A 13,535-nucleotide genomic window follows, 5' to 3' on the forward strand; every position below is an offset into this window, starting at 1 on the left:
AGCAGCTGGTAGTTATGGTCGAAATACTCAAGATCACTTACCGGGTTCTCCTTAGGTTATGGTTGTATTAATAGGGGCTTGGAAATCCCCTAGAAAGGCTACGTAGTACCGGGTACTCCGCACAACAAATCGGTTTATAGCTGCAAATCAACTACAACATAGTCCGCAGAGCTCTGTTGTGCCCTGGCTAGATGCGGTAGGACTTGCCGAGGTCATACCAGACTATTTACAATAGACCAATCATTTATGGAAGAAGTCTCCTCACGTTCATCTACAGAACCCATAATAAACACCTACCTACGTATAGTCTGCCAATTATATTAAAAACAAGTTCGATATAATCTGTTAGGCGGGACAATGTGCCGTTCGTTCCGCATGGTAGAAAAATGATGCCTCTTGGACGCGTCTTTGGATGACTTTCTAGACGCCTATAAATAGAGCAAAAATTACAATAATCCCTATAAACCGCACTTTCAATTGACCATTATACACGTAACGGGACTTAAGCTGGCATCAACAACCTTAGAAGTCAACAGTATTAGTGGGCATAGAGTTCATAGATATATGTGGTGATGGGATCTTCCCTCAACGATTGGTGGCCCATCAAGGCGAATCACAAAGGGTGAAGAAGCGATTTGGTTTTGGTCAATAGTAGGATTCAGTTTTAGACTATAACAACTATGACAGGAAGTTGTGTGGCGTAAAACGCGCAAAGGTAAGTGGATAGTTGTGGGAGAAAGAGGCATCAAGAGTGTAAGGCGAAATGAAAGGAAAACTGGAAGTTGGAAACGGGACTGAGAGTCAGGTGAAGACGTGTACATTGATAATAGTAGAACGATGGAGAGGACATAATAATCATTGTACAAACTCGACTGTCTGCTCGAAGGTATTATTCTTCTGGTCATTTCTTATGGTGCCTTGCTACGAATATATATAGTCATCTATGGATGCTCGAACAGGGCGTACTAATACCTAGGTACTGTCTGTACTGTCGGTTTAGTTAGATAATATTTCGAGGCAATCTCTGGATGCCCTAGGTTTGCCGATAATTGATGTTGTTCCATTTTATGATCTCGATCGACACATACACTTATGGATACTTAGGCCACTCACGATGTTACGCGATAAGTGACAGTGCTTGAATTTGACTGTATATATCACTACGTGACGAGAAGGGTAGGAAGAATTTAAATCCCTACAAGTTATATAGTATATCTTCTACTAAATATCCCATGTCGAAATTATACCGAGTCGATTCCCATAGACAATACTGACGTAGGGCTTTCTTCCGCATTTGGACGCCCCACATCACGTGCCCTTGTAGTATTGTGCCGGCGCTTAATCCCAGCTTCCTTGAACAAATCAAATCGCGTGCAATTTCAAAGCTTTCATAGCCTAACATGCTGCTCTGGTTTAACTAATGAATTTATGGAACTATACCTGTCGCCAATGTGTTGAAATCACTCATTCCCAAACCGCTTCCGCTCCTTCACCTCCATGCTGCCAATGACCGAATGAAACACTGCTGTATAGGCCGACACACGACAAACTTCAAGACCGGCTTTGGATATATTGTGCTGAAGACGATTTTTTTCTTCGAGTCAGAATGACATCGCCTTACCCACCATCAACTTCATTCTCGCCCTCCGTTGCCTCCGACATGGCTGCAGCGCCCAACAGAGCAGTCTCCGATTTGCCGCAGTCTCAGGTAGACGCGATCATCCGCACGAAGCGCAAGGCCCGTGAGCCCAAAGCATGCTATCCATGCCATGCGCGCAAGGTTAAATGCGATCGCAATCTGCCGTGTGACGGATGCGTTAAGCGCGACCATGCAGAACTTTGCTCCTACGAACGCCCTTCCAAAAAACGATCGCAAGCCTTTCAAGAGAGCGCTGGCTCCAGTGCGTTAGCGGCACCCGTGCCTGAATATTCAACCACATATGCATACGACGAAGCACCAGCGGAAGTGAAACATGAGCCAGCCTTGAGCCGACGGAGCGTGCCTGCTACAGGTGGTGGTCGTGTTTCGATCGCTCGCGAGGAATGGGATAATGTGCGCAATAGATTGCAGGAAATGGAGTCTACTATTTCCTCCCTTCGAGTTGGGCTGGAGAGGGCGGAAGACGGTCTCCCTACCTCCATGGACACCCGAAGCGTGCAGAGTGTCGATGCGGGTTCCCGTTCCAAGTGTGCCTCGCCGGAACGCGAGGGCATCCACGCTGCTAATACTCTAGGAAAAGGCACTGTCCATTTGGGATCGCGATCTGTTCTGGCTTATATTCTGAACAATCAGTCCGGGTCTGATCAGCTTCAAGCACTTTTGGAAGGAGGGATACTACCCAAGCTCGGTTTGGACAATGAGTCTGCGACATATCCATTTGTTGATCTATGGTCATCCGATATGTCAACGTTTGACGTAACTGCTGTCTGCAGCGCTCTTCCCAGTGATCAACAGTGTAGAGAGTGGGTAGTCCTTTGGGTCGAACTTCCGACTGGTATTGTTTGTACTAACTTTGCGTTCTCGCTATAGGTTATTCTACTACTACAGGGACATCTCGGGAGCCATATATCCTGTTTTAGAGGACATCTTTGAGTTTGAGAACACTCTCGAGCTTCTACTGGAGACAAGAGCCTCTATCGGTGGCGAATACCTGGCTGATGCAGACCAAGCACAAAAGCCTTTCGGCGTGAGCATTGCGTACTTGGGACTACTGTTCGCTATCCTTGCCTCAGGATGCCAGTCATCCGATTATGGGAGCAAGGAAAGGGAATTGACCTCACAAGTTTATGGTATGTGATCCACACCAGGGATGCTACGAGTCGTTGACTAACGTTCCAAATAGTGTGCTGCTCCTACCAGTGCCTCCGCATGACAAATTTCCTCTCCCAACCCACCATTGAAGCAATTCAAACTCTCCTTGTGATCGGAAACGTCTTGTCATACAACATGAATCCGGGAATTTCTTATGTCTTGCTTGGCATGACACTTCGCATGGGCTTGGCGCTTGGCCTCCATGTGGAGTCAAGTCGATTTTCGTCACCTGAACGTTACCGCCGACGACACGTCTGGTAAGAAACTTTTCCCCATCATAACCAGAAAGTACGTATGCTAACATGAATAGGTGGTCCATGGCATGGCAAGATAGCCATTTTTCGCTCTCCTACGATCGGCCTTCCACCACTGCAGTGAGCCAGCCAGATATCGCTTATAGGGATGGCGCCCAACCTGGTGACCTATCCTATTTTGAAACTCTCTCTCGTGTCATTTCTCTTGCGTTAGAGGTTGTCCGCATTCGCATGCTGAGCCCACACGCGCAGATAAGCGTGGAAAGTATACAAACATACAAAGACCGCATCCAGAAGATCATGGTAGAAGCAAAGCCATACCTGCGAGACGCAATGAGTTGTTCCACACCCACGCAACATCTGGAACGAGTTGTATTAAAATTGCATTCTTCTTATTTCGCCTCTGAGCTCTGCCGGCCAGCGCTCAAACCCATGGCTGATTTGAGTGATGCCAACGCAGCCAGCATGCGCGAAAATTGCGTGATGAATCTGATGACGACTGTTGAAGCGTATATTGAAATGCACAACATCAGCTCCCACGCAGCTCGTTCTTGGATCTTATTGCAGCGGGCGATCAGCTCTGCATTCTTGCTTGCTGTCATTGATGAGGCGAAAGCGGACCCGAATGTGTGGAATCTTCTCCATTCACTCGAGGGCATCATCGCCCAGAAGGCAAGCACGGAACGTGCATATGATTCCAATGAGGCCCCCACTGTGGCCAGTATGACATCGCCACCTCAACCCCTCGGCACTTACGACCCAATCACGGGCACCACGAATGCCCCAGGTCCCATCGCTCCTGCGGTGGATCCAACTTCTCCGGCTGGGATACCCCCTGATACACAAACGCAATGGGCCAAGTCACTAGCGAAGACACATCGTGCTTTGCAAAAGCTCCTTGCTGCAGTTGGGAATTCGCGTGGATCCACGCGTCCTCGAATGGGACAGAATGGTACACCAGCGTACTCCAGCACTAATCCTAACCTCAACCCGGCCTCTGCATCTATGGGAACACTTGTTCCTGGGCAGGCAAACATGACCCCCAGTGCTGGTTCTCTCCCGCCCCCTACGCCAGAAAGCTCTCATAGTGGTGAATGGACGATGCCGAATATAATGGATCGTGCAGCAGAGTATATTCATCCACCCCTGTGGGGTTAGTGATCGGAGGCGATCTGTCCCCCGAAAACCGTTTAGTTCTCTCATTGTTTTTCTTCAGCGCGGCGCCGGAGTTTATGTTTGGCCCACCCATAATTGTCTTTAATTTTTGCAACTTTATTTCCCTGGATTTGTCCGGGGGGGGGGGGGGGGGCTGTTTTTACGAGCTGGATGGGTTCTCCAGTGTGAAATGCGCTGTTGGACATTATCGTGTGTATAATCTCTTTTACAGAATCTTAGATCGCGATACCTCGGGTCTAATATGCTTACCGTAGCCCGATACTCACGCAAAGACGCCATCGCCCTATGGGGCTTGGAGTAGAATTGCTGCATTCTTTAGTCAACTCATGCCCCCCCCCCTTTTTGGATTCGCATTTAGCTCCGTGATCTCACTGTCTGAATAGCGGGAAGCCAGAGTGAGCCCATATATCCAGAGACCTGACCGGTGGACGCCCCCTGGGGTAGGTGACTATATCATGACTAACATTAGCCCTAACCTCCAGGGCTCAATGCCCTACCTACCTAAGTAGGTACATATGTAGGAAGTTGACAAGGTCGGAAGTTCGATTATGAACTACAAAGGAGACCATCGATGCCTAATAGCTTCAGTTTATTCTTGCTAAACCATAGCAGTTGAAGTGCACCGTTCCTATCTTAGTTGTCTCTGCTGTGACTTAGATCACTCGAGTATATCCCCATCTGACTCGCGAGATAAAGACATCAGAGAGCTTTCTTGAGCGCCACTCTCCATAGCCATAAGTCGAGGAAATGTAGGACGATGGAGTATCGGGTTGGCGCAGGGGATGCTGGCGTTCTGGGATCTAGGTATACGTTAAGACCAGTTGAAGATATGACCAGATGACTAGGATCTACTGTATTAATTGAAACTGAGAAGGGACATCAGGCAACCTTTTATCTCTCTCTTCATCTTCTCATTGCATTGGATTCTTCAAAGTTCTATCGTTTTAATCTTATCTAGTAGCCCATGAGATCAATGTGAGATCATTACCTAGGTACATCACCTTCTCTACAACTGTCGATATTATTAGACCTACATCCTCCAACCGTCGAATCGGGGAATGCGGAGATCAGCGTAGTACGAAGGCACCAGGGCAGTTATTTTCGGAGTCAGCAGAGTCAGAAACGCTCCGAGGTAAAATGCACCTCAGCCTGATTTTCTTTCAAGCAAAACCCAGAATCAGCTGGAGGAATCCCACTGCTATTATTTATCTCTCTCACTTTTCCACCAAAAGGACATCTACCTCTGTACCTCTCGCAAGACCAGATCACAATCTATCATCGCAATTATGTCTCCCGAATCTTCCAAGTACTACAAAGTTGGGGTCCTCCTATTTCCCGGCGTAGACATCCTCGACTTCGCGGGCCCGATCGAGGTACTATCCCATGTCTCGCACAACCGAAACCCAGAAAGACCCGACAGAATGTTCGAAATCAAAACCGTCGCTTGCAGCCCTGCAATCCGTGCTGCGAATTCGCTTACAGTTCACGCAGACCTGCTTTTGCCAGACGCAATCGATCAAATTTCAGACTTTCATCTCCTAGTCATCCCAGGTGGCCCCCCGTCAGTTGTGCAGCCATTAATCGAAACCAACACACCGGAGCTTGACTTGATTCGCAAGTTTGCAGCGCTTCCTGCAGATGCGTCATCAGGCACCCGAACTTTGCTGTCGGTTTGCACCGGCGCCTTTCTGCTCGGGGCCGCAGGTGTACTCGGCGGAATGACTGTGACGACCCACCACCATGCGCTTGACAGACTTCGAGATATTTGTGCTCGTTTTAATGCTCCGGGTGAGCCTACGACGACTGTAATGCACAAGCGATATCTTGACGGGGGTCTGTTGAAGGGTGGCGGTGTTCAACTCCTGACGGCGGGAGGAGTAAGCTCAGGCTTGGACGCCACATGCTACCTTGTTAGTGAATTGACAACACCTGACATGGCGGCATTTATCACTCGGGTTATGGAGTACGATTGGCGCGAGGCCAAAGAGTGAGCTGCATGCCAAGCGGTCATGCTATATTGCTGATCAAGCACAGCCGTGGAATCGGAACACAGCAGAAGAGGTATCACAACACGTGCGCTTGGCAATTGGACAATATATACTTCTCTAGTTGTACTATTCTTTGACCGTGTAGACCCCAATGTACATGTCACGGTAGAAATCCTGCAAATAAACATGCCTTAATCGCCTCAGCTTTGGAGGGTCTCACTGTTGGGCTCATTATCTTACATCTCACGTTTCATCAACGGCCAAGACACCATAGAGTTACTTCCCTTGCCATTCAGATACCGCTCAGATTCCAGCGGACTAAGTCACAATGGGTTACATGTGTCTTGAATCTGCATAGGATGACCCAGTTAAGTTTTGTCGCTTCCCAGCATTGGCGGGTTGCCGGGGATCCCGAGATCAGCCCTCTATTCTCGTTGACATATAGGCACAACTCTTTCACTTGTCCAATGGATCTGAAACATGGATGCATACCTAGTCATCAGATATAATAAATAATCGAGGCTTTTTCACATTTACTCTGGGAATATCCCTCAAGCCATCTCATTCGGTTCTGCGCGAGCTGTGCTGACACTACCGAAAGGATAAGTGAAGCTTTCTGGGCTTTAACTTCCCAGATTCAGGATTCGACCTGCTCATAATTCAACCTCAAGCCTTTTACTAAGTTGACCAAGGCTCTCCAACAAATCTCCTCCACCATGACCTCATTCATGGGGTGAGTATAGTATGAAGACGTACCCCCAAGTTGTACAGGGTGATGGCCATTCGAGTCTGGGATGCCCTAGGTTGAACCTAAGACTCGACTTCTTAGTCCGCATCAGGAGTTACAGTCATCGGACCGGAGGGTTGAACTTTCCAGATTTCCTCTGTCGAGGTCAGTGTTCTGGCTGATGCTGGTTATATAGCACCATCTGGTTCTGGATAAAACATCTCTATTTCCTCAGGACTAAAGTGAGACCAATCCAGTTACTTCTCATTTAGGCTTCTCTCTTACACTATCTCTGGGTAGAGCAGTGCTTGTCTCCGAGTATCTCTGTTGGCAACATTCATTTCCCTTCGAGTCACAATGGTCGCCTTGGCACCAGGTGCGGAAATTGTTCCCACTACATTCCACCCCAAGCTCGGGAATGGAATTTCCTCCTTCGATAATGGAATGCCCAATGAGAAAGTCGGTATCGAGACTGTGGAGGTTAAGCCTGGATATGACAGTGTCGATCCAGCTAATACCCCAAACGGCAACGGCATCAAAAAACAAAATGGGCTCAACGGATCCCTCGCCCCTGAGAGCTCGCATACCCTATCTGAGCATGAGTTGAAGACCATGGAGGTATTGAGGATCATCGAAAGTTACGGTGTTGACTATGAGAAGGCGGGTCTTTCCTGGAAGGGCTTCGAGTCTTTTGTTCCAGTTGTCCTGGAGCAAATCGTCAGACAAGAGCCAATCCGGATGATCTTGCCCGCATGTCCTTTCAAGTCACCTAATGCGCGCAACAAAGTGCTGGGCACCATGCCCGACTTCGGCGAAGAGTTGGCCCTGGCTCATTTGAACGGACTTTGCCAAAACATCGGCGAAGTATACGCTCCTGGTGCCGATGTCTACATCAGTTCAGATGGACTTGTATACAATGGTAAGAAAATGAAACCCATCTTCATAACCATTCAATACTGACATTGACCAGACATTCTGGGTGTCCCCGATGAAACCGTTTGGGACTATGGAGAGACTCTGCGAAAAATGGCCATCGAGAAAGAGCTCCATCATGTCAAATTCATTCGTCTTTTCGAACTTCTCGAGCATCCATGGTACCCATCTACAACTCCCGAGGCTGCAAAGGCAAAATATCTGGCTCACGCTAGTTGCCTCCGTCGAGAATTGATGTACACCTTTGCTGACCCGAGTTTCGACGCGACGGAGGCCATCAAAACCGACAATGATACATGCCTGACATATCGCGGTTACATCAAGTTTTTGACCAAAGATCTAGCGCATCTGGATGACAAGGACAAAACCATGTCAAAACGCGCTCGGCAAGCCCAGATCGCCGACACGGCACGACAGATGATCATTCGGGGCAAGATGTTCGCGGCAGCCATTAGAGCCAACCGCAAAGACTACGTCCGACTGTCCATCCACGAGTCCGCAGGCGAGAAAAAACTTTCCGTCTCGCTTATTCCACAAATCCGAGGAGCACTGGGTTTCACACCTTGGCACTCATCTGTGGCAGTCGGACTGGACGGTTCGTATCGCACTATCCACGCCGAAGACGTACGCGACACGCACGACCTAATCTATACGAACGGACAACCGTATTTCTTCCGCGAGAAATCAAGTCTGTTCGACTGGACTGAGGATGGCCTATCCGTCAAGTTCGAGCATCTCTATCCCTGCGGACTCATTATCCGCCCGGCCGATATCGACAATGTCAATCCACCACCGTCCATCCGCTCCATCCCCATGAAAAAGGTCCGCCAACTATCGAACGGCATGTCGCCAATTGTCCTACGTGGATTTTCCGAGACGCTAGAAGAAGAACCCTACGTCAAAAAGGGAGAAGAGCTCGGCAGTATTCTCCCATGGAGCTTCGGCATAATCCAAAAGGTCCGGGACAACGGCCGCTCGGACAAGATGGGCAACAACGTGACCTCGAACGAGGCCATGCCGATGCATTTCGATGGGATGTTCAAATTCGACGAGATCACCGACCCAGAAACGGGCGAGAAGAAGAAAGTCCAACACCCGCCGGGCTATCAGTTCTTCACCTGTCCCGCCACTGCGCCGAAGGGAAATGGGTACACCTTGTTTGCGAGCTCGAGACTGTTTTTCCGGTACCTGCCTCTCCCGTGGACTGCAGAGCGTCTTGAAAAGGTTACCTGGGCTATGGATAACGACGGGTTCTGGGACGCGAAGCTCAAGAACCTGCGCTTGATCGTGAGACATCCTGTCTCTGGACTGCCGTGTCTCCGCTGGCATCAGCCGTGGGACTCGACCAAGACCAAGTTCTCGACTTGTGATGTTACAATCGAGAATGATGATAATGAGCTGGTTAAGGTTGTCGATCGCATCATATATGACTATAGAGTTTGTCTTCGCTTTGCTTGGGAGAAGGGTGATCTGCTGGTCAGTGATAACACGGCCATGCTGCATACTCGCACTGGATATATCAGTGACTGTGATCGGGAGCTGTGGCGAATTCACTGTGACTGAGATGCTCAGATCTCTTGGCTTTTGATCTTTGACCTTGTCTTCTGTGTCTTCTGTCATTCGTTTCTGTCAGACCTTGGTCACTCGTTTTCTTTCTCATATATTTGGCTTATTTGGTGTGAAATTGCGTGAAATTGCCCAGTATTTTGATGCAATTACACAAGTCTTCAATGCCATATTCAATAGATTTGTCTGGTACCTTGAATATCTTCTTCCCCTTCGCTCCTTTAGTCTGCCTAATTGTGTGGACACGAGGCCCAATTCAATCTAGTTAAGGCCATAAGTTTACATCAAAGCATTCTCGTTTATATGGTCAACCTAATACTTTATCTGTTCCAGGCCGCTATTGAGACTCTCACTATCGATATCCAAAGTCGAAACGGCTAGAGACACTGTTTTCTAGACAGTAGAGATTGTGATATATGCACAATTTATCCATGCCCATTCTTGGTGTATATCCCACTGTAGACCCCTACTCTACCGCCTCTATCTTTATAGACAGCAACAACAGACTCACACCATCCTAACAGGAAAGGCTCCCCTCGGGTGAACAGAATTTGCCGACTTGTGTAAAGGACAAATTTGCCCATATGATCCCGCACCCATCCATGGTCGTGAAACAGAGTGCGCAGGAGGACCAGAGTGAATATTCTGAGTATTACAAAGACAAGCCAGATTTTGTGAGGTAGGCTGCTGTGCTGCAGCACCATGATCGGGCCCGTTATGGCCAGCGCCATAGGGGGAGGTCGGTGAAGGGAACGAAGCCATGGAAGCCGATGCAGGGGACTCGGGGGGAACCAGAACGATCACTTTGTATTGGGGGGACATGGTGTTGATAACTTGGATGATCTGCGGCAATGCCTCTTCTACTTCTTGTCAGTTGGTTCACATGATAACTATACCATGTAGTTGGAGTACTGACCGGTTGCAACGTAGTACAGCGGCTGATTGGGCGCTGATGTAGACAGGGAGTCTGGCATCAAGGTGTCCGGGGTACCTATCATTTCCCGATATGTATCCCCACCGAGACCGGAGGTGGGTGGTGACATGCCGTTGTGTGCTGGTGCCGTCGTTGCAGGAGATATTGGGCTTGTTTCGGTGACTCCAGTGAATTGGGATAGATCGCCTGGATATCCGTGTTGTGGGAATGTGTTCAAGTCGTTTGACCATGATTGCGGGAATGGAGGATATGGTGGCATGAATGAAGTACATTGGTCTGGGATGAAAGGGGAGACATCTCGCGAGGCAAGACCGAGTTCATTCTCCGAGGATGAGTGAGGCCTTGGGAAGAGTGAGGGGTTATATGACTGGTCCCATCCATTGAGGGCAGCTGCAGCTCTCAGTTCGTTAGCGATAACGCGCTCTTGAAGCTTTGCAATGCGTTCCCTGATCTTGCGGCCTGACTCTGTCAGTTTCGGGGTTGTCTTCTCTGTTTGGGCGATGTCTTACGGTGGTTTCTTTGAGAAAGGCGATTCTGCAATCTCCTTCTTTCCAACGGATCTTGCGTTTGGCTGAGAATATCCTCGTCCTTGGGGCTCGTAGATTGATCTTCTATCTTCATCTTGAGGAGGGTTGTTGTGCTATAGCCTTGGGGGATATTTTCAAGGCCGAGGATGTTGCATCTCTCGTATAAATTCCATCAGCAGAGATTTCGAGTCTCGAAGTGTTAAGGGCGGAAACTCAAGAGCAAAAGATCCATCGTCGGCCTCTCTTTCCTTTATACCGGCCGTGCGCCCACGAGGGAAAATTACGCCTGATCTCACTGTGTGACGCAGTCTGTACAACAGATCTTCGGGGATCAGTGATTCGGTCTGAAAGCCACTGGTTCACTCTCTGCCTTTTCAGCCGCGTGATGATGTTGGGTCTGGCCATGTCAAACTACCTGCTTTTCTCAGCTTCTCGACTCCATGGGGACAAGGCTCTTGTGCAGACTTGGGCATTCTGGGCGAAGGTTTCAGGATGGTCGTACGAGGTGTAATCAGAGGCTATCCCCGGCTTGGACATGTGCATGGACATGGCGATGCCCTGAATTCCCTCATTGCTTTCCAACAGTCTGGACAGGACAGCCCGCGAAACCCCCAGCTCTGATCCAGCTCGAAGGCTCGAAGACGGTGTCGGAGCCCAGCAACCTTGTTTTAGGCCCCTTGACGTGGCAAGACCGTGCTACCTTTTCCCTCAGTGGTAACATACTTTGGCCCGGTACTTTGGACGATTATCCCCGCCTACTTATACTTCACATCACATGTTGGCATGAAAGTACCATCTTGTAGACTTGGGCATCTCCGTATTCAGCCCATATCGACCTGATTACACGGGCTCCACGTGGCAAGGGCAATCGCCGTGATCTTGTGTTCAAGCTGAGGATAAACCAGACAGACGAGCTCCCATTGGGCTTTAGCTGTTTCCAGGTCAGACTCATCAACAGCTCATAGAAAGACAGGGAGGCCAGGGCTATGGTGACAGACAACCAGCTGCGAGGCTAGTACACTAGCACAAGGTCCAATCTGAAGTCTAAAAATAAGACATGGCGGGCCATGGCCCCTCGATACTGCAAGAAGAATGAACTCACGCTGGATATACTCCGGGCTTGACCCAAACCGTTAGTTATCTTATACCATCTCGTACTCTGGGTTTAAGGAAGGTCACATTATCATTCCAGTTCCAAATTACTTTCTCAATTGTTCTCAATCCGTTCAAGCGTCCAATTCTGTGGTACTGGGAGCCTCCTAGAGAAGCCACTTATGCTGTGGCGTCATAGATGGCCTGATTTCCCATCCTCCGTCCAACAGGTTAGAGTGTCCATGGACTTCTTTCATGAACCTAGGGCACTTCTATATTCCATTGTAATCGGTCTTCCATCCTCCCGGGATATATGCATGTGAGATCCAGCCGTAGGGACGGAAGATCCGGTTTGGTTTGTCGCTGGATTGCATTCTGGAACGCAAATGCCTTTGTGTAACTGCATGCAGAGATGTTTTATCCCAGTGATTTATGTTTTCTATCTGCACAGTGACCGTCTGGAATGGAAAGGAACTTGTGCAGTAATCCAGTCGTATAGTCTCGTGTTATAGTAGAATATATGGAAAATAAGCCAATATCAGTATGAATACAAAGACGAAACCAACATCAGCCTTGACTGCGTTGGTCGACATCCCAGTAAGCAGCCAAGGATTCTGTCAGACTGGGATATGGCCCCCTAAACATATATAGGTAGTTATGGTCTGGTGGTAAAATACGCCGTATTCTGTCCGTCAGAGATTCCGTTGACAGCCGAGCCACCCCAAACAGTACCACAATTTCTCCAACTCTACCATCTTCTCCTCTCCCAGTCGCATCAAGTCTCATTTTACCACCAGACTAACTTGACAGGATGGAGTCTTTTCTCAAGACGGTGGGAAACCTCCTCCCATATCATCTTCTCTCCTACGGAGCTCTCCTCGGAACAGAGCTCTATCAGGTACGTCTCCTGTTCTCGAAGAGACCAACAAAACTTGCAACTGACCACATCCAGAGCTTCATCAACACAAAAATATGCTACCAAGCCTTACCAATGAAGGAGTTCATCATCCTCCAAAAGCGCCTTTTCCCCGTCTACTTCGGAACGCAAGTCGGACTCACAGCCCTGACCGCCGCAACACACCCACCATATAGTATCTTATCACTGGTACAAGACCCGTGGAGTGTGGCCCCTCTTGCTGTCGCCGGTTTGACCGGATGTCTAAATTGGTTCATCTACGGGCCTCGGACGACGACTGCGACGTTGGTCAGGAGGGCACTACAAGGTGGGTTTACCTAGATCCGCCTCGTTTGACTATACGGCTAACATACTTTCTACCCACAGAAAGCGAGAACACGGATGCTGATTCCGATGGGTCAAAGGTGCACCGGGCTAACCGAACCTTTTCGCGAAATCACGCAGTGGCCATCCATTTGAACGCTCTCGCCATGATAGCTACTGTATTTTACGGATTCTCCCTGTCTGCTACACTTTTGGCAGGGCTCTAGACAACATCTATCGTCTACCTTGCGTAACTTTGGTGCATATGTGACTTGTAGTCACAGGTTCGAGAATGACGCGTTCATGT

General features: G+C 48.9%; 5 protein-coding genes across 5 annotated transcripts; 4 read left to right on the forward strand and 1 right to left on the reverse strand.

Moving 5' to 3' along the window:
- Positions 1 to 1,606: 1,606 nt before the first annotated feature.
- On the forward strand, positions 1,607 to 4,224 carry N7525_008069 (putative C6 transcription factor; the record flags this gene model as incomplete). The annotated part of the gene is made up of 4 exons (XM_002568494.2): positions 1,607 to 2,463; positions 2,531 to 2,790; positions 2,844 to 3,069; positions 3,123 to 4,224. 4 exons carry the CDS (start codon positions 1,607 to 1,609, stop codon positions 4,222 to 4,224), a joined length of 2,445 nt encoding a protein of 814 aa, XP_002568540.1.
- Positions 4,225 to 5,528: 1,304 nt separating this feature from the next.
- On the forward strand, positions 5,529 to 6,233 carry xanA (isonitrile hydratase-like protein xanA; the record flags this gene model as incomplete). Its single annotated transcript, XM_002568495.1, has 1 exon — positions 5,529 to 6,233. The coding sequence occupies one exon, from the start codon at positions 5,529 to 5,531 to the stop codon at positions 6,231 to 6,233; it is 705 nt and encodes a 234-aa protein (XP_002568541.1).
- A 1,081-nt stretch (positions 6,234 to 7,314) lies between these two features.
- Positions 7,315 to 9,453, forward strand: xanB (isocyanide synthase xanB; the record flags this gene model as incomplete). The annotated part of the gene is made up of 2 exons (XM_002568496.2): positions 7,315 to 7,876; positions 7,928 to 9,453. 2 exons carry the CDS (start codon positions 7,315 to 7,317, stop codon positions 9,451 to 9,453), a joined length of 2,088 nt encoding a protein of 695 aa, XP_002568542.1.
- A 510-nt stretch (positions 9,454 to 9,963) lies between these two features.
- On the reverse strand, positions 9,964 to 11,011 carry xanC (transcription factor xanC; the record flags this gene model as incomplete). The annotated part of the gene is made up of 3 exons (XM_002568497.2): positions 9,964 to 10,316; positions 10,373 to 10,849; positions 10,900 to 11,011. 3 exons carry the CDS (start codon positions 11,009 to 11,011, stop codon positions 9,964 to 9,966), a joined length of 942 nt encoding a protein of 313 aa, XP_002568543.2.
- A 1,809-nt stretch (positions 11,012 to 12,820) lies between these two features.
- On the forward strand, positions 12,821 to 13,455 carry N7525_008073 (DUF4149 domain-containing protein; the record flags this gene model as incomplete). The annotated part of the gene is made up of 3 exons (XM_002568498.1): positions 12,821 to 12,907; positions 12,962 to 13,232; positions 13,292 to 13,455. The coding sequence occupies 3 exons, from the start codon at positions 12,821 to 12,823 to the stop codon at positions 13,453 to 13,455; spliced, it is 522 nt and encodes a 173-aa protein (XP_002568544.1).
- Positions 13,456 to 13,535: the final 80 nt, after the last annotated feature.

Source organism: Penicillium rubens (genome assembly GCF_028828025.1).
Source record: "Penicillium rubens strain IBT 27055 chromosome Unknown utg000003l_segment0_segment0, whole genome shotgun sequence".
Classification (NCBI taxonomy): domain Eukaryota; kingdom Fungi; phylum Ascomycota; class Eurotiomycetes; order Eurotiales; family Aspergillaceae; genus Penicillium; species Penicillium rubens.